The sequence below is a fragment of the Diadema setosum genome, chromosome 18 (assembly GCF_964275005.1).
Source record: "Diadema setosum chromosome 18, eeDiaSeto1, whole genome shotgun sequence".
Taxonomy (NCBI): domain Eukaryota; kingdom Metazoa; phylum Echinodermata; class Echinoidea; order Diadematoida; family Diadematidae; genus Diadema; species Diadema setosum.
The window spans coordinates 9,749,528-9,771,435 of record NC_092702.1 but is presented as its reverse complement, the minus strand read 5'-3'; the positions used below and the strand labels follow the sequence as shown (position 1 = coordinate 9,771,435).

Genomic DNA, 21,908 nt, shown 5'->3' with positions numbered 1-21,908 from the left:
TCGCTCAGTAGAAACACGCTCATTGGTAAGAAAACTCAATGCATTGTTAAGAACATTGCATGTTTTAAAAGAAACTAGGAACAAAGTTGAAAGCTAAACACAGGAACATGACGAACAAAGCATGAAAATTAGTGTGAGGGTTCAATGGCAATTATGTATTTGTGCAAGAATAGCTTGTCAGCAGAAAATTCATACTACCGGTACTGTAGTAATGAATTGTACGGTTTTTGAAAGGTTTTTGACTATTATTTGTAAAATTACATAGATGCTATTCTGTTCTCTCCCATTGTTACTGTTGTTGATTTCATTGTGGTAGTGTCCACACAAGTTAATTAAGGTTTTTTTTTTAAAGGAAGGTTTGTATGGAATTTAAGGAACAAACCACTCTTCATAAAGCCTTCATTGTTAATTCAAAAAGTGAGAGGTCCAATAGGGGCAATTATGATATGATGAGTCTCAGTAGTGACAATGTCTATTTATCACTTTTCTCACTTTAGCTGTATTTTTTTCTAACTTCATATTCCTTTGTTGTTAGTTTTTTGTTCTCCTTCGTAAGGTCAGAGTAAAACAAAATTTACTCTGGAAAATCACAAAACACATGCACACACACACACACACACACACACAGTGTAACAAAAAGGCCCTACATGGGAATCATTAATAACTGATACACAGCACAATATACTTTGTATGGGGAATGAGTACACAAATTATAGAAATCTCACACTTCAGGATAATGTAGCATGAGAGGGGTTTGCAATGGTTGGGGGGGGGGGGATATAGGAAAGCACGAACTTGCAAGGACAACATATTTTAAGAGGGTACATTTCTTTTTGGCAATTTAAGCGAAGTCACTTCCTCCTGGTAAATTAGAGGGGAAAATCTTATCAACTATAGAAGATGGACACATTAGCAACTGGGGCTACAGTTTCACATGCAGACAGAGGTTCCTTGTTAATTCATATTTCTTGGCAGAGGATCAGCTTTGTCTTTGCTATGGCTTTAGTATTCTCTTTGAATGTAAAGTAAAACACACACACACACACACACAAACACATTAGATACATGCCAACAATAATACACAGAGTCAAATTTAATACACATGCGGATAGGCCTACAAATTGCCCTCGAGGAAAAAGAAGATTGAAATACAACTCGTACATGTGCATGTACAGTCCTAACTGGCAAACTTTATACAAACCCTACATTTCATATTGTGAATACACTTTGTTTGAAGTCAGGCAAAAATATCCACTTTTACAGTATTCCATTCCCCCTTGCCTATAGTTACAATTGCACTAACAGTACCCTTGCTGTTTCACAATGTACAACTGTTTTGAGGACAAAACTTCAAATAACCATGCACGACATTTTTTCATATGAAAGTTGACAAGACTTTTTCTTTCAACCTACCAGACTACATTTGGAAGGGCGTTTGCTCTTTCAGGCATATATTCTGTACTAAATCTTACGTTTGAGGGGAAATTTACCAATTACACACTGGAGAAAAATTTTGAGAAATAATATATGATAAGAACAAGCATACACCTGAGTAAAATCAGACATGCAATCAAAAAGAAATATAGTACAAAGAAAGGTTATTTCTGAGTAACAATCACCATTAATTTTTCGTTGTTTTGCTTTAATACTTCCTTGCTTCATATACACTGTGTGACTAAATTTATCCTTTAATAAGCCCTCATGTTTAGATGCCATTCACTACTAGCAATGACTAATGATTGCAATATAAACGTCTCACATTATCAAGGACATTACTTTGCCAAAAAGGCTACAAAGAGGATTAGAATTACGGCTGGGACTAACTTTAAGGATTTGGTCCAACTATGGTTTGGGCTAAGGCTTAACATTTGGATTTGGGCTCAGTCAAGGGTGGGGGATATCATTTGCACAATGTTCAAAATGTCCTGGTAGGAAAAAGCACAGAGACCTAAAAGGTGTTAAAGTAAATGGCTGAACAGCCCCCATGTTTGAGGTACCATTTTTTTTCTCCTGATTGTGCAATGTTCACAGTCATTTTTATTTGTTTTTGCCAACTTCAGCAGGTGAAATGACTTTTAATATATTTTTTAATTAATTTTTTATGCCCAGCAGTTTAAGGAACCAAATTTAATGCCTGAAGCATCTACTGAAAGCTTCCTGATTGACCATGACTAATGTTACTCGGGCTTGTCATTCCCCACACTCATGGCTATTTTAAATCAACTGTGAAATGCTTGCTGTTGAAATCTACAATTACTAGAGCATCATATACATGTATGGCCACTAGGGTAAATAAAAGATGTAGGAAAATTAAGTAACACATTATAAGCACAACTGCACGCTGTAGCTGGCTATGGCATACAGCGATTTATTTTTTTTTTTTACGCCAAAAAACTTACAATACTGGTACTGGTTTTAATATTGATCAACCCAAAATGAAGTCATGCACTCGACTTAGCAAATGTAAGCAATCTTTGCTAACTTAGACAGCAAAATGATCACTACACAAGTGAATAACTGAAGCCTGATACTGTGCAGTGTACATTGTATTTATAACTAAATATAAAAATACATTAAAATCAAAATAGCATTCAATATCTTGAATCAATAAATGAAATACAATTCCTTCCAGAAAACATTCTTGATATCACTCTGCACATCTTTTTAGACATATCAATAGAAGGAATTTTGGTGTGCAAAAAAACCTTTAAAGTAGCCTTAACATGCAGTTCAATCTGGGCTGATGATCAAGTGCCATAGTAGTAGACTTCTACATATAAATGTATACGTGTACAGAGCAGGAGGCCTAGTACTGTAACAAGCAGACAAATGCCCTCTCTTTTATCGGATTTAATAGGTAAACATGCATCCTTTGCTCATGGAGTTATGGTATTATGGTCCAATCAGTCACTCTGTAAGAAAGCTATTCAATATTGGGGTTTTTTTTTGTTTTGTTTTTTGTTTTTGTTTTTTTTAATGCAGACATTATCACAGTATGCAGTTGATGACTGCATGCTTACATGCACATGCTTAAAATGGCTGCCTGCAGTTTTGCTTGTACCATCACAGAATGCACATTTTTAAAATGGCTGCCTGCAGTTTTGCTTGTACCATCACAGAATGCACATTTATGGTATGCCATACCAATACTGTATCAAGTACGTACAATGTATGCTGTACATATCAACAGTGATTACTTTTTCAAGGTTGCAGACACAGGAAACTTAATTAATTAAACATAATTGATGTTATCAGACAGGCTGTCATCAAGTGCTTAGAAAATGATGTGCTTGTTTGTATAAGACAAATTCAATATTTTTTGCACTTTCACTCAAAATGATTTTAATGTGCTCAGCTAAGAGGAAGCATCGTAAAATTTGGCGAGGCTGCCATTTGCATCAGGCAGAACAACATACCATAATCATGGCCACAGCTAAATAACTGCTGGGGGCATTCAAGGAGATAGAGGCCCACTCTAAACACCCTCTGCTAAAGGTAATATCAGTGTGTGCACAATTTGCATACATTGTAGTGTGCATGCCTGCTCAGAACATGAATGGAGTCAGTTAAGCTGATACACAAGGTAACACAGCAAAAGAAAACAACTTTCTCAATATGGTGCTTTTTGTGTATTAGCATTCCCAAGAAGTAAAAGTAAATGTACACTTTCACACTGATCGTTAAATTGGTTAACAATTTTTTTCTTCTAAATACACAAAATACATTTTGTTTTCAATCCACACATCAAGTAATTTTGACTGCCGAAAGAACACCCAGTCACATTCTAATGGTTAGTATCCAACAAAGATCAAATTGAATATGTGTCAAAAACTTCATTAAGGCAATGTATTGATCTTTATTAAGGAAAAGTATTCAGCCAAAGGTAATACTTGTCAACAACTGACAACTTACTATGAGCCTACCACACTGGGCATGTATTACAAAGCTTTTAGCCCAATATCCCACCTGGCAAATCTACTGCTTTAATGGGAAAGCCTATCCTGATATTACATTATGTTGCTTTGTAAGACAGCAGAAAAATCAGACAGGTATATCAATGAAAATTGGGGGAAAATCAGAGAACAAAAAATATAAGCTAATCAACTTTAATGACCAAGACAACTTGGCAACTCAGTTTGACGTAGATGTTCAGCAGTTCTTTATACTTGTTTTGTGAGCAATATTTCACTCATTTTTATTTTTCTTAGATATTTTGGTATCTGTAGGTCACATGAACTTATACGCTGAGGACATGCAAAAACGTATTACTCGTATTACATACCAAGAACAGATCTGAAGAAAATGTTTGTCATGACAAAACTGAAATTTTGTGTACAAAAAGAATAGAGAGCTGCTCAACATCTACGTCAGAGTTGTCAATTTGTGTTACTCTCTGATCTTTTAACAGTTCATAACTTTTTTTTTTTTTGCATGTAATTTTTTAATCCCCAAATTTTCACTGATCTTTATTTCTGATTTTGTTTTCATACAAAGCAACATGATATTAGGACAGAATTCTCTTTTAAATTCAAAATACATGACCAGCCCTGATCATGATGTAGGTTAACATGGCATTAATGAACCAGTTCATAGTTTGCTCTTGTTAACAAATGTAAAAATGATCTTTCTCTTTTTTTTCCCCTTTTTTTTTTTTTTTTTTTTGGTCAGGCACTTCACTCTTTTTCAAAGTAACATAATGCATTAAATTTGCTCAATATAACAATTCATGGAATTCATGCTCAAACAAAGAATAAATATGCGTAGATCAGATAATCAGAATGGTCCATCAATTAATATCTGGGGAAGCATCTATTTCATTGTTTTGCACTAATTACATAAACAAACTTTTCTATTAATATTGCCAAATACTAAGCTTTAATGAACACTTTGTTGTTGTCAGGTGGATGTGCTAACAAGCATCATTTATAAGGAATGCATAACTAATCATTACATCACAGATGTTTATCTCAGAGAATTAAAAAAAAACTGCATGTCTATATTACAAATATCTACTTTTTCTGTTCATGCATGAAGTGGAACTATAAACTGGCTTTCCTTTATTCAGGGAGAATGAACTCTCCTAATGATTTGCCATCACAACTTTGTACCTGGTCAATAGAGGCTAGGTACTACAGTGAATTCTAATTTAAGTCTTGAAATTTCTTTCTTTATTACTTTGAATGTCTTTAAAGAACTGCTACAAGTACATTATCTTAACAATGTCTGCATGCACTTTGTTGATAATCCAATAAGCTGAGACTTCTTATGAATTTCAACATCTTCTCGACAAAGAGGAACAAATAAGTGGCCATTATCTTTTTTACAAAACTCTTGTCTCAGAACATATCTATTTCTTGTAAATTTTCATTCATATTTCTTTGTAATTTTAAAAGGAAAGACTGAGGATGGAGCCCTGGTTTTTGATGTCAATTACTTTGATGATGAATTTATTTACTAATCCCTGAGCAAGGTAATTATTTTTGTCAAGTGATCACACTGAAATTTATTGGACTACAGATAGTGAGATTCTAATCACCAGAGTGACTGGGGAGGGGAGATCTCCAGAGAGGTAGAGGGGCAGATTGGAAGAGGAAGACGAAAACTATATGCACACTCTTTGTGATCACAAGACAGACAACAAACTGATGCATATCAAAACCAAATGATATGATTTAAATTTTATTACTGTAAAAGTGGACATTTTCACAATGTGGAAATTTTTTGCGCATTTCACGCAACCAGAAACGAGCGCGAAAATAAAGTCACACAATTTTTTTGCACGTTTTATGTTCCACTAATAAATGTCTTGATCCCGTGGAATTAAAAACATGCAAAATTCATCTTACCCCAGCTGCAGCTGAGTGAAAAGAAAAAATTACTCACAAAAAAATAACCACTTTTACAGTACCACATATCAACAGTCAACAAACCTGTAGTAATAATCAATTTACACTTCTTTCTCTAATTCAGTAACTATTGGTGTTGTATCATGGATGGCAAATCTGAGCTGAGTTGCCATGTGAATGTGTGGCATACACAACATGATTGCATGCATTTGGACTGCTGTGATATGTCAATCTCACAGTAGTTCAGTCATTATATAGCTGCTCTTGGGCTGGCTCTGGCATCCAGATGGACAGTTCTGACTACATAAAGTAACACTGCTCTGGGTCATCAACAGCCCAGCACTGTCTCTGCTCCTTAGCCTTACCATGGACCTACATGTCCTTACAATGGTCAAGCATTTACCCCCAAGTTGATTAATCCCTAGAGTTTATGTCAGGTTTAAGTGTGTGTGTTTGTCATACACACACACACACACACACACACACTGCCAATAATTTCCGACCACACAAGCATCAAGAATAGGGCTTTTTACACTTGTAAATTTTTGCTTAGTCCCGTACCAACGGTGGGGCTAAGGCCCCCCCTTAGCCCCACCGTTGGTACGGGACTATCCTTAGCCCACTTTCTGTTTACACTCGTTTTTGCCAAAGTGGGCTAGCCCCACCGATAGTCCGGTACTATCTGGCCCTGCAAAATAGCAGGGTTAGCACCGCAATTGCGGTGCCAAGCAAGTGAGTGTTAACAGAACGAAAAAATAATCCTGGGCAAAGCGACGGAGACGAAGTCCGACCCTCACTGACCAATCAGAAACGAGGTAATCAAGTGCTGCCGGTGCGTGCGTGTACGTGTACAGTACACAGCGTAATCATGAATATTCATGTGGTTTGGAAAGTCCGGGGCTAAGAAATACAAGTGTAAAAAGGTCAGTTTTCTCCTTAGCCCCGGACAAGAGATAGTACGGGACTAATTGGCGAGTGTAAAAAGCTGAAAAAATTGGTACGGGACTAACGATAGTCCTGGGTCAGAGAAAGTCCGGGGTTAAGAAACACAAGTGTAAAAAGGGCTAATTAAGGGTTTCTGGAAAAAACAGCAACACTGTACTAGGGCTTTCTATAGCTAAGTCGGTAGAGCGCCAGTCTAGCATCCAGAGGTCCTGGGTTCGAATCCAGATGGAATCCCATTTTCTTTGCAATTTTCCACTAATAAATGATGTTTACTTCTGGTCAGTTTCCTTTTGTTTGCATTTAGTACTTATTAAGGATTAATACACTATGCCTATCAAATTAAGCATATTCAAAAATCAAAAGATTTTTTCATTCTGTTTGAAAGGTATAAATGTCACTAGGCAGGGAATTTAAAATAAATTCTTGGCTGTGCACAGTAACTGTTTTCAAATATTTGATTTGCTTCTGACTTAAACTACATTGGATAAATATACATGTATTTTAGCCTGGTTTGATAATCATGTTTAAGAAATTCAAAAGTAGTCACAATGATATGAGGTTATCGTTTTGCTTTTTTTTTTCCCCACAAAAGTAGTAACGAGTATCTGTATTGCTTAAATATCTTGAATTTTCAAATCATAAAAAAATGAAACAGAATGTATTGTTAAGCTCTGGAACCATACTGCTCAAACAGCTCTATTTTGCAGTATAGGCCTATGGATATGATCAAGATATGACTTGTCCTGTACTTGTACTGTTGCTACCTGTACCTCCAGTCAATAAAGAACATGTGGTAAAATTTAAGAATTGAACAATGTTCTCCTGTCTACATTAATGTTGAATTTTGAAAATGGAAGCTTTGCTAGTTATTTCCTTGATAAGTAAGTTTAAATGACTTAAAATAACATATTATGTAATGCTGATGTCCCATTTCTTTGTAACTGTGGTATGCAACAATTGTTTTTGACAAGAAATACAGAAAAGTTCGTTTGTTTGTTTGTTTGTTTTTTGAGGGTGAGGGGAATCATACACATATACCCTTAAATTCAATGGGTCATTGCTTGTACAGTAATTAGCAAAGCATAAAAATGAGGCACAGTTTATTAACTGCGCCTCATTGCTGACTTTGAATGTATAAAATGCCAGCACAAACACCCTGTATAATACCATCGAGCTGAAATGACCACAGCACACACCATGTATGTACCATGTATTGTGACTAAATCCCTAACCTTCATTCCATACATACAGGTATCCCTCTCTTGAACTCACAAATTTTGGGTATGAGCCAACTTTACACCTACAAAATTTATCATTTTCCTCTATTCTTTTCATGAGGGCACATTTTGGAACTCTTGCCAAATAATCAGTATGACACACAGATCACATATTGTTAATAATAATCCAATACACAGGAAACTGTTTTCAATTATAATTTGCTTTAGCCCGACCAGACGCTGTTAATATGCTACGCGAATACAGCGTCTGACCAACGAGCGGGCACCTACAAAGTGGGGAACCACAACACAACTACAAAACTTATGAAAATTTATACGTTCTTTATAAACAATGTACACGTTACCAAACGTTACTCACCTTAAGTGCATGCTTGTATTACAGAAGGTTCGTAAGTCCATTGAGAGCCCTCGTGATAAGTCCGTGGAACCAAAAAATGATACTTTCTGGCGGATTCCCTAACACCGTCAGGGTTCATCGTTGCAGAATTCAAAATGGCGCCTTGATCTCTGCGGAAATCTTTTGCGTGCGTGCGATGCGCTGCTTGAGTGTTGGTGTAGCAGCACAGTCGACAGCGCGACCTTTTGAAAGGGCATTCAGATCATGTGACCTCCCGGATATTGGAAATGGCCTGGCGTGAAAGACGATGTACCGTTCGTGAACCGTTCACACATGCTGCATATAACCATCATTTTAGGTAAGTTATCAAATCTAAATTTCAATATTCATAGCATAGATATGAAGTTTCATTATCATTTTGTTCGTCAGATGAGTTTGAAGTGACAAAAAAATGATCTAAAGTATCAAAATTCAATCCGATCGCATGCTATCGTTGGACCCTCTTCGTGTTTGGAGCTTCGTTGGTACAGCCCTGTCGCGCTACGTATGTACAGCGGCGACTGGGCTGTGTATAGTTAAATTTGCTTTGAACTTCTCTGCTTGAACAACAGTCGGTCTTCTTTTCTAACCGCTGCAGTACAATAGTGGACAATATGGAGCTGTATTTTAAGCACAATTCGATCATCAGTTGCACAGGCAACAGCTATCTGCTCTAGATCTGTATGGCGTATGAAAAATTTGTCTGCCACGAACCTGATGAAGCATGGAGGGCCAGGATGTGTATCAAGCAAGGCCATTTCTATTGTAGTAATACCGAGTGTATTTTGCAGAGGTTTAGAAAATAACAGCTACAGGAATTCAGGAATGGGACTTCTTTCATTTGTTGGCAAAGGCATAAATCTTTGGTGTGCCTTGCACTGCTTGGTTGATATTCCATACTTCTAGTTCTACCACAATCAAGTTTACAAGTGAAAGCACATAAGGTTGTCTAGACAGTGGTCTGGAGTAGAACTCTGTCTCTACTTTTTTTCTTCTTTTTTTGAGTTGTGGGTCAACACGAAACTGTAACGTTAAAGTTAACACTTCTACCGTGGTATTCGAATGATGGAACTGGCAATTAAAAGCTGAACTTGCCAATCATGGCATTGCCAATGGACTAACAAGTTACTAGGGTCTAGTAGTAATACTAAAGTAGTACTAACCGGCGTAACACTAACAGTAACAGTTAGTTAATAACTAAGTTAGTAGTTTTACAATATAGAGTTAACAACAGCTGGGTCTTCATTTGCCTGTAATTCATTGTTCTACAGGTACAGGGATAGGCCCTACTAGTATTATTGTCGTATTGACTCATTCATACAGGCGAGCGCTACGCATGAAAACGCGAGCGAGAGTTTCAGCGAACACACCGGATCGCCTGAGCCGAGGGGCATTTTAGCAGACAAAAATAACATTGCCTGCTTTCCTTGCGATCGGATAGCCCTTGCGCACGTAATTGACCCTACCAAAAACCGGCGAGACTTGCTTGCTAATAAACCCGGGATTACATGCTTAATCCATCGCCGTGCACGACAGAAAAGCAGACAAAAATGTTCGTCGAGGTCTGTAGATACTTACCGATGTAAGATGTAAGGTTTTTCCTGCCTCGGTCGAGCTCCTTTCGCAGCTGTTTTCGTTCTTGTAAGCAGCGTTGGTTGCCACACTTTACATACTCGGCCATTTTCATAAATATGAGTATTTAATAGCCAACGTCACGCGTGTGTGTGTGTGTGGTGCATATGTACATGTATGTATGCCCAGACAATTTTTTTTTTTAGGTGACGTCATCTCGCGGGAATCACCCTTTATGCGATATGCGATCCTCGTTCACAGACGCGGCAAATTTGTAAACTAATGGCAAGAATAACACAGTTTTGTCTTTCGTACAGGCAGGATCTGGTCAACCCTTCAAGTTATTATCAATTATCCATTGCTTTCGACACCATTTAAATTGTTTATACAAATCCACATGAAACCACCATATTATCTTGAATTCTAGTTTTAGAAGAGGGAGATTGGGAAACTGTGCTTTGCTGTGTATGTGACACCTGTGTGTGACGTCGTACGCGCTACATACACGCTTGCGAGCATTAAACAGGGATATTGGTTATGGACCATGGTGCAATGGTGTGAACTGACAGAACAGACTTCCAATTCCATAGCCCAAGGTATCAAGGACTGGATGAAGCTAAGCTACAAGTAACATTTGATCTTCAGCCGTCAGTGCAGCTGTATGACGTACTAGGTGACTTCTGCAACTGATCATGATGTCTGTTAATTTACATGTGAAAACTTGTTGCATTGACATTTATGATTAATGAATCTCTTATGTTTGGATTTATTAGATTAGGTAAATTTCATGTTAAACTAAATATAATTTACAGTGCATTTTATGATTGTGAATTGAGTGGCTAAGTAACTTAAGAAATAAGAAATTATAACTTGTTGCAGTTATAATATATAAAAATTGCTATTAACCCGTTGAGGATGGGCTGATTTTGCTACAACTAGTTAACTGAACACACATTTCCCATCTTGCCAATATTAAATTCAATAGACACCTGTTCAAGTACAGTCAAACCTAGACAGAAAGATCCGTCTGTCCGGAGGAGTCTTTTATTTTTTGACGTTATCGCTCTCCTCCGTAGTTATAGGACTGGAGGGGATTCAGTGAAGCCAGACCAGGGAGGTGTGAGAGAGACCTCTCTCTCACACCTCCCTGACCCTGGCCAGACGCAGTCTCCGCAGAACATATCCCCGACGACCAGATGAGATACATACAGACCGATCTTCGGTCATTTAATAGTCAAACCTGCCCAAGCGGCCACCTGTCTATAGCAGCCACCTGCCACATGCAGCCACTGAAAATTTCCCCTAGGAGAGGAAAGCCTTGTTGGTAAAGACCCTGCATGTGTATGGCAGCCACCTGTCTCGCGGCCACAGCAGCCACAAATTTTGTTTCCCGCGGTAGATTTTAACCTGTCTATAGTGGCCACAGACCATGCACATGATCGACACATGGAGCTGTAGCCGAGCCGATAATTCAGCATGCATTTTCTGCTTTCTTGCCGTGCCAGTCATTCATGGGCAATGTTCAGTGATTGCCACCGCTGCAGGCATTACACATTCAGTCATAATAATGCACTACCGTAGTGTAAAGCTAATGCATGAAATACACATGTGGATACGTATACACATACAAGGACATGCAACAATAGCACTTATAGATGTATACAATGATGATACCCGATACGTACTTGTAGGCATTGCACACAAAAGTCAGATAACCATTCTATAGCGGTCACCTGTCTATGTGGTTATAACGGCCATGTTTTTCGTCTCCCTTGGGTGGCCGCTATAGACAGGTTTGACTGTATACTCTGTTTACTCTGGACTTGTCCTCAACGGGTTAAACAATTAGCAGCGGCTATTGATTTTTCTAGCTGTGGCACAGAAATTGTTTCCCGGTTTAGACTGTGACAATGAGATAGGACAGTGATAGGAGGAATGAGATGACAAGTGAGCTAGAGGAAGCAGAAACTGTGATATAAATTTTACCGACAGCATGTTTTAAGTTTTGACTGATCTTTGAGGTTTGATGGAGGGAGATTAAAACAAGACAAAAGCCATGTTTATAATAAACTTATTGCTTTTTGGAGTAGGAATGTGCATGGCATCGATTTTCTCAGTGACACAAAATGACAGGAGAAAATGATTAAGGTTTAATGTAATTCTAACGTATGATTCTGGCATATTTGAATAAGATTTAGTCTACTTAATATATTCAATGTAGGGCCTACTTCTGTTTGACAAATAGATGCCATCCATAGATATGATTGTGAAATGTACTAATACTAGCAGCACCCTTGCTTAACATTGTTACAGAAATTCCTCCCATCCTGCCATAATGGACGAGTCATCTGAAATTCATGATCGTACCATCATGCCAAGCATGGAACAACCCGAAGGCGATGCTCAGATGGAATCTTCCAGTGTTGTGAAACAGGCCATAAGTGTTCGAAAAGAGTTGCAGCGACGCGTTGCAGAGAAGGAAGATATTTGCAGAAAACTCAGGATGGTTAAGATGTACAGAGCAAAGGTGAATTTAATTCAAATGCTGAGGCTGAATTCACAGATGAGTTTTATCATGATTCCACAAGAGTGAAAGAATTATCAGATGTATACCACTCTATGTTATATTTGATTTGCTGTTCTTAAATCAATTCTTTTCTTTTGCTTAGAAATGGAATATTGTGACTATTATGTGAGATATAAGAACAAGGAAGCCTTTTGTAGCTGATTTTACTTGTTTGATCAAAAATTGTGCTGTGTAGTTACATGTATACACTTTGTATAATGCCAAGATTGATATGACCTATTTTACCCTGACAATTGGTGAAGACATCTAGGGGATTCAAAGCATTTTACCATGGCATACAGTTGTAGTCTCTGTAAGAAAGCTCATTGGGTGAAAATTTCAAAACCATTAGGGTAGAAAGGAATTGTTTTCATGCACCACACAGTGCTCAGTTACATGTACCTTTATACCGGTACACATGATTGATAGACTGTTGTAGCCATGTAATTTTAGGTTAAATTGATATGAGGCCATTGCACACACCTGTCAATGCAAACTTCTTGTGGTTTTGTGAAGTTATGATACAGTGATAAAGATTTGGGATTCCTTGTTTACTTGTTGCCATGTATGTATGCTATGGTGCATGTTCTCCCTCTTGCAGAATGATCTGAATGCACTGCAAGAACTGATTGACATGTGGAGAGAGGCATGCCAGTCTGCCATTGTACGTCTCTATGAGAAACACCCAGATCCGAAGCCATCACTGGGAGATTTCATCAGTGGATGCAGACTGGACAAGGACCTGATCAATTTCAATGATGATGAAGAGACATTTTCATGATGAGTTCCACTGGTTAATGGTCAGCCATAGTGTTGCCAAATCATCTTCATCAGCAGATGCAGACTGGATGTAAGGACCTGATGGTGAAAACATTATCGAGGTGATTTTCAGCATTTGGAGGTCAGCCATAAGGCAGCCAATCCCCCAGATTCCAAGCCATCAGTTGGAGATTTTAGCAGCAGATGCAGAATGGACAATGGACCAGATCATTTTCAGTGTTGATGAGAAGACAATTTGAGAAGATATCTATTCCATGGAAGTCTGCCACAGTGCAGACAAATGAATAGAATAATCAAAATATATCTATTAGGATATGACAGTGGAATAATGTTTGGAAGGGAGTGTACATTTACAAACAAGATGTGATTGCTAATTACATTGTACATGTTCATATTTCCAACATCTCAACACTGGAAGAAAACATAATGTGACCACAAGATGGCAGTATTCAGCAATTACTGACTGGAGCTCCCACTAGGAAAATATTCAAGAGGTTCCCTCGGCTTGATGTGTGTGTATTCACACACACACACAGAAATGCTTCTTTGTATTGTTATGCAGTACGCAGCATACTGTATGGGTAATTGTGAAATAGCTGTAAGCAGTTGATCTGTGTCGTTACGTATTCCTCTTACACATACCCACAACTAACAAAATAGTTACTTTGGGTGCTTCAGGGAAATTATTCAATGATTTGGTGCAAACACATATATTTCCATTTTAAGGGGGAACCTTGGCACTTTTATGTGAAAACATGCTCATACACTGTATACCCCATACTGTATACGCCATATATTTAGCGAGTGGTTAAATTCACGATCATGGAGTCGTGTAGTAAATGGAGAAATGTATACGTGTACGTCACATTCATATCGGGATCAGAGGCAAATATTTTCTTGTGTCTTTAATTTTGAGAATAGCACCTGACTTGCGAAATTCGCGAAAATAAAAATCTCATGAAATGTTCGGTGTATAAAGTATCTGTACCATGTTTTGCAGCTTCTACGCAGGTGACATGCATCCCAGCCTAATGATTGTCTGACAGTCATCTTGTGACAAAGGCACCTGATTACTTGAGAGCAGGCTTACCTCTTATCAGATACCAAACTGACAGCAGCTGATCATATATGACACATTTATCAAATGCATGTTGGTAATGGGAAGACTTGGTTAAAGCTATAGTCTTCCACCCGCAAAAGTGTTTTGTGTGCTCTTCTGCCATTTTATTTAGATCAAAGTTTTTAGACTCTAATTTGTTCAGCACTTATCTCCTTTAAATATGGTATCATTTCCCGGGATGGGTTGCGCATGTTAAATGTATTTTGTAGTTTGTTTGGAATTTAAGGGGGGGGGGGGGGGGAGATAAAAGGGGATTGTCATTCAAGTAGGCAGTGTTCAGGTGGATGTGTGTATGCTTGTACGAGTATCAAATGCAACCGTAGATACACGTGTAGACCTACATCAATAATTGAGCATGCCTCATCTATCTATATGGATCACCATACCAAACATTTCAGCCACCAAGAAGTACCAATTGACTGCCCACCCCATCTTACTGTGCAGTTGAGTTTAGGTCACACCATAATTTTATTGGATGGTTCCACATTGTGAATTTTAAATGTGTCATGTTAAAATAGTCCAGGGTACTAGGTCTACTATAGGGGAAGGGCGGGACCAAGACACATCCTTGTTTAAAGCGCAAACAAAGTTCTGGTACGCCTGCAAAAGTTGTCAAATTTCGCTCCCAAATGTGAATATATGCCTAGGAAATGTGCGGAATAAAGCTGTAATAACAAGATATTCGATGGGTAACGATGAAAATGTGAAATATAAACCAAAAAGGTTCAGTCTCGGAACTTATCTGAACGGGGTCAGACTAAACTCGGACTTGGGTTTAACCCGGCCTCGCTTTGACGGCGGGCTGAGTATTGGTTGTCCCTCTGGATTGTTCAGTGTTGTACTATGGGAGCGGCCTGTATGAACTACATTGTAGCGCTTCGCGTTCTGGCTACTCGCAGTAATGATCCGAGTTGTTACAACGCGCGCATCAAAAACCTCTTTGGCGCGCATGCAAAATTAGTGTGCGCCTATCAAGCACCTCTAAAAACAATCAAAGACGCTTGATAAACAACAACAAAAACTTCAAAGACCGCGCATCTGTCTCAGCAACTGAGGTGATGTGCGTATAGGCTTGAGGACCGCGTGCTGTCCATTTGTTTTGTACAGGATTAGCACACACTTTCCTATCTGTTCAGTTAGGCCTCATTTGGTATTATACAATAGAATCATGAACTGCGTGTAAATTGTCTGAAATAGGGTCGAGTTCTCCCTGCGACCAAGTTAGTCTGGAGCCTTCTGGAATAAAAGTCGGTTTTCCGACTTTTATTATTTTTCTCAAAATACTCCAAAACGACTCATCATTCCGGCAAACCGCGTCAGCCAGGTAAGTTTCTTTGTAGACTCTTTCGATATATTGCAAGCAAATATGAAATGGTGCCAGACGGGTTTTCAAGACCTTACCAGGACTTCGTTTTCACTGTAAAAGCTGATATTTTGTTATCTTCGTAAAGCACATACTCATAGCGTGAATGTCGTGCTGTGTTAATTTTTCTTATATTTTTTATTATACCCCCGCCACACATGTGAGGGGTATATAGGAATCACAGCGATGTTGGTCTGGCGGGCGGGTGGTCGGTTGGTCGGTCTGTTGCAAAATCTTACGTCGCGAACTCCTCCTACAGTTTTGAAGCAATTTAAATGAAACTTAGGGTAAATGATGATATTGAGGTACATTGTATAGATGTGCTAGACGTGTTTTTTGTGTTTGTTGGACAATGCGTTGCCATGGTAACCATAATTTTACCAAAACCTTGTGGATTGAATAACTTCCACGTCATTCAAGCAATTAAGGTCAAATTTAGTATGTATGATGATCGAGAGGTGTAGTTATGCAAGACACCAATGTGTAAATATAAGAAAAATGTGTTGCCATGGTAACCACTCATTTTTGTATCTAATTGAACCATTTAATCTATGAAGGTGAAATTTGGTGTGTATGATGCTCTTTAAGTGTAGTTTTGCAAAATGTCCTTTGTATTTGTATCAGACAATGCGTTGCCATGGTAACAGCATTTTTTTTTTTTTTTAATCCTGTGGAGTGAACTTCTTCCACAGTTTTCAAGCACTTGAAACCAAATTTGGTAGGCATTATGGCCCCGAGGTATAGATGTGGAACACATAATTTTTGTGTTTGTCACACAAACCGTTGCCATGGTAACCACAATTTTACCAAAACCTTGCAGATCGAATAACTTTTCCATCATTCAAGCAATAAAAGTCAAATTTAGTATGTATCATGATCTAGAAGTGTAGTTTTGCAAGACACCAATGTGTTAGTTTAAAGGAAAATGTGTTGCCATGGTAACCACTCATTTTTGTAGCAAAATAAACCAGTCAAGCTATGAAGGTCAAATTTGGTGTGTATGATGGTCTTTAAGTGTAGTGATGCTGGGGGAAAGCATGTTTCCATTTGCTGTAAGTTTTATACTCAGTGTCAACTCTGTAATTGTACAGTAAACTAAAATTGCTCTGTTTCCAATTCGACAAATGCACAAACGTGGTATTAACATCATTGCCCTCTTGACATCACATACTATAAAGCAACACTAGGGGCGGGGTATTAATCACCTTCAGTGATAATTCTAGTTCATGTTGCTATGTTAATACATTGTATGTTAATATCGTACTGTTATATGTATCAGACCATAGATGATATTATGTCAGACTGACACTCCAAATGTAAAATATGTTTTAAATTGCTTCGCTAATAAAATACCAGTCTTCATTTTTTTCCTGGATGCAAGTATGTTTGTTTGGTTTGTTTGTTTTTTATACTGTGGATGTAGTAACGCTCACAGAGACAACCGTTACCATAAAGTAATGCACTCGTTGGTACTATACATACCTGTATTACCAGTTGTGTCCAATATATACAGTATTGCTGCAACTGTTTGAGCATGCACTACTTGTAGCATACAGTATATGGTATGATCAATGCACAAAGAGAGATGGTCTGAGGTTGAATCAGGTTCAAACATAGACATGTTTACTGCAAGATTTCTGTGGGTCATACAATGTATATAGATTAGCATGAGCACTGCATAGAGAATACATCCTTTATAGCAATATCGCTGAGGGGATAATGCACCAAACATGTAGACTCTTGGACCTTTTTTTTTGTGGTCATGTAGGCAGTGGAAATTTCTTGCTATAACAGGTTTAATTAATTATGGTCTTTTTTGAAGTTACAAGATTCAGCTTATTGCATTTCATTCATTATAGCTGATTTTGGTATAGATGTACGTAGTGTAATACATTGTACCTTGACTCATATGGAAGAAAAATCGGGACATTACAAATATCAGCTAGTGTTTGTTGTGTCAAGTTTTTCTGTGTTTATAGATCACAAAGTCAGGTGGTAGGAAAACAAAGTAAAATGAATTCTAATAAAATTGAAATTGATGGTAATTACTCAAACCTTCATGTATAAAAACAGATTGGTTTAGGATATGCTGTACATGTACATTGTGTACCAGAAACAATTTTAGTACCAGGGTACCTGTACTTGGTCTATGTACAATTATATCTGACTGTTTAAAAGCAGTAATTACTGTAAAACATATGTTCACGGCATGAAATTTTTGCAAATTGGAGCCGATGGCCTTTTTCGCGGCATGAATTTTTCGCAAATTGCCACTTGCATTCAATGCATAGAGTGTAGACAAGAACTTTTGTGTGCATTTCAATTTTGTGAATCTCGACTCGCGAAATTAAAATGCACGCAAACATTCCTCATTTTACAGTAGCATGTCATTGTGTGCATACAAAGTATGTTTGTGTCATGAGTATTGTTTTTGTGTGGTTATGGTATTTCTCTTAGTGCCAGTACTACTGTACTATGTAGTTTGCATGGTGTATGCCTTCATAAGATACCCATTGGATGTTTGGATTGACCCTTTTTCTTCTAATTTCCAACTATAATTTTTCTGGACTCAATGCAGAAGGAAGGTTGCATGACTCTCAATCTCTCCACTCTGGTGCAATGTACAAATTCAAAATTGTTGTTGCTATGGTGAGACAACATTTGTTCCTGTGATAGGTGCTCTGGTCTTATTTTCTCCAAGGACTTAGGGTTAGGGTTACAACAACGAAATGATTATTTCGTCAACAATGAAGAAAGGACTGATTTCATAACGAAATAAGCCATGCGACATTTTGCGCTCCATTGTACCACCTTCATGAATTCGGGCCAATGGCTCCCTAGATGAAACTTGCAGTACAATTTATATTATCTTTCCATGCCAAAATGGTGATGGGTTACATGATACAAGTCAAAATCATTTTGCCAACACAAATACTTTCTAAGACAGATGGGATTCATCCAAACCTGTGTTAAAAAACAAACACAAAAGATGAGATTGATTTGCCAACATGTTTTTCATGTCAACAATGCATGGTAGACTACTGTGCAGAATCAATAACAGCTCAACCAACCAGGGGCACTACCTGTCATACTAAACAATAGACTGCATGTTTTCTATTTATCCACAGATAAGTACAGTGTATATTGAAATGAATAACAAAGCAGGAGGGAAAATTGAAGGTGAAGGTCTCTCCAAGAGAAGGGAAAAGAGATGCTGCCTTTGGATGCATTACAGATGTCAAAAGCTGAACAAAACTCACCATCTCAAATCCATCTTGATTTGTTGTTGAGGGGAAAATCCCAGAGAATGAGACACCAACCAATTTTTTTGAAGAGTGCAAATCCACTCAATGAATAAATTAGGCCTTAGGGACCATTTATTATTCAACAGGTTTTACCTGGTATTTACTCTTTTTATCATAACCTAGGGGGTGTTCAAGCAGAAGAGACTTTATACAAATGTTTTAAATTACAGGCGTGTATATCTAAGGCACCGACACTGATTACTGTGACTTGTACATGTATGATGAATAATACCTGGTCTGTCTGCTTTGTTTTTGTTTTATCCAACAGTATCTCTGACTTGTTGGAGGGATGGTACAGTTTCAAATGAGATGGGGCTTCAGGTTTCCGACATTCTTTGATGATGATTTTTTGTTGTTGAGATAATTAATGAGAAACCTCTCATGAAATATGAAAGAGCATATAATTCTAAGAGAAATTCAAAGTTTATTTGATGAAAATTGGTTGTGAAATGGTCAAGATGTCCAAAATAAAGTGATCCTAATAGACCCACCTTTTATTAAGATCACTTTGTTTAGAATTGTCTTAGAATTGTATGCTCTGTACAATTTCCTATAGCAGTTTCTAAGTATCTCACAAAAAAGTTATAGGCTGAATCTTCACCTCAATCAATACTATACCATCCCTTTTGACTAGCTCAAAATCCATGCCATTTGGCTTGTGTTGCACAGATTTGATGTTTTGTTCGTTGTAATAAACCTACACAATTTCTTTATCTATTCAGCCACTGGTCTAGCCTTAAGTGGATGCTTATCATGCTACTGGCTACACAAAACCCTTCCCCCTCCCTGGAAAATGTTGCCTACAATGACTTGTAATGCCTACTTATCACAAGTATATTGAGCTTGTTATGGCATAATATGTAAGTCTATTAACAATTATTTCTGCAAGTTATCATAGCTCCAGTATAATAAGAATCCACATGAGTATCTGTTATCTTGCCTCGAGAGAAGCTGCTATGTCTCCCGATGTTTGATGATACTTGTCCTTTCATGAAACATGCTCGTTTCAGTAAGATTTTGTGTTTTAGATTTCTTTTCTTTTACCCCGAGATACAGAGTTATTGTGTTGGGAGTTCAGCAATACAGTCTGACCTCGATTATCCAGCCGTCTCTCATCCAGACTTCTCTATCATCCGGACTGCATGTAAATGTACTGCATAGAGTTATTCACTTTTAACTGCCTTTTTTTTTTTTTGTCATCAAAGCATGTCATTTTCATATCGCTATGCCTCCAAAGCGTACAATTTTTATAGACTTTATTTTGCTTCTTTCAACAGATGCCAATACAGCTTGTATCAAACATGTTTTGAATTTTACATAAAAATGTTTAATTTCAGTCAAAAAAGGACTATGATTCTATAAAGTGGCTTTCACCACTATATCAGTGTATACATTACCTACCCAGCTACCGCTGGGTCGTCAGCTACATGTCATGTACATACTATGTACATGAATATTATTTCTTTCAAATTTGGCCAAATTGCTTATCTGGGCTATCAGAGATAAGAGAGTTCAGACTGTAAAGCAAATGAATGGGTGAAACACAAAAAGGCTTTTTTCCTCCTATGCTAGTGCTTGAGTTACAGACCTGATCATGGTCTTCATGGTTTTCTTCTCATGACAGCACAAATTGTCATCAGACAGCACTCGTGATGATTAAAGAATTTCAAAAAACAAACAAACAAACAAAGGTAATAGTGTAGTTTGCCATTTCCAGAGGTACAGAAGTTTATCAAAAATGAAACAAGTGTTTCTAATGGCCAGCTACAGGTTGATTATATTTCCAAAGCGGAGCAATCACCATTGACCACACTAAAAATTCATATCTCTTTTTGGATTTAGTTGTGTGAAGGTGTGAATTCATAATTAATCCTAATCCCACCGGGGTTTTTTTTGAGGGACTTGGAACTTACGGGGGGCCTTTTTGGCCCCCCCCCTTCAGATCTCGGTCATGGATCACGCAATCCTCGCAAAAATTTGCACTAAGGTAGAGGCCAATGTAATCTACAAGACTGTATAGTTAGATTTTTCAAATTTTAATTTATGTATTTTATATTAATTCATGCTAATTTATGCAAAATAATTTTTTGCCTATAAATCAAAAAATAAAGCTCCAAGACGTCTAATTTTGGTGAACATATTATTTTGAATATCCTCAACAATAATATTGAAGCAAAAATTCAGCTTCATTATTATTTCTTATGCATTTTCTTATTTATTGAATTTCTTCTGTATTTCTTTGTTTTTTTACTTTTTTGTTTTTTGTTTTTTTCCATCAAAATTTGTTGCAGAAACTTTTTAAAGCATAATCAGGCTAAAATAAATCATTATCAGCCATTGAAAGTAAAAATATTTATTTTTATATGAATTAATTGCAAAAACACAATTTACATTGGATTTGTACACAAAATCATGTTTTTGAGCAATTTTGAGGTCGACGAATTTTTTTTCAAAGGGGCGTGGCTTCAAAATGGTATGCCCGGGAGCAACAAATTTGGTCTCAAAAGTTGCGCAATACTTGAAAGAAAAAAGTCATAAAATGTCGCTGCGAGAGCATCACACGTTGTGGAATAATCACGCGAAACATCAAGGGGGGGGCCAAAATGCCCCCCCCCCCCCCCTGAGAATAGGGTTAAACTAAAATCCACAGTTTCCATACATGTACAGTATTATGTTTACCCTAAAAAACTACACTACACCCTTTCTCACAATGGGGCAAAGTAGACAAAGTAAACCGTACTTGGGTCGACATGCAAAATGATACTCAGTAATTCGTAGAAGTCAATGCAAAAGTTCA

General features: G+C 37.5%; 2 protein-coding genes across 2 annotated transcripts in view; one reads left to right on the top strand and one right to left on the bottom strand.

The window, feature by feature from the left end:
• The window catches only part of LOC140241847 (ligand-dependent nuclear receptor corepressor-like protein), a 78,920-nt gene extending 68,828 nt beyond the window's left edge, over positions 1 to 10,092 (bottom strand). Inside the window, exon 1 of the mRNA XM_072321601.1 lies at positions 9,984 to 10,092. Coding sequence (XP_072177702.1) covers positions 9,984 to 10,092 — 109 coding nt within the window. The remainder of the gene's footprint in view (positions 1 to 9,983) is intronic.
• Positions 10,093 to 10,550: 458 nt separating this feature from the next.
• Positions 10,551 to 13,520, top strand: LOC140242179 (swi5-dependent recombination DNA repair protein 1 homolog). Its single transcript, XM_072321944.1, has 3 exons — positions 10,551 to 10,650; positions 12,291 to 12,504; positions 13,145 to 13,520. The coding sequence occupies exons 2-3, from the start codon at positions 12,313 to 12,315 to the stop codon at positions 13,322 to 13,324; spliced, it is 372 nt and encodes a 123-aa protein (XP_072178045.1). The 5' UTR covers positions 10,551 to 10,650; positions 12,291 to 12,312; the 3' UTR covers positions 13,325 to 13,520.
• Positions 13,521 to 21,908: the final 8,388 nt, after the last annotated feature.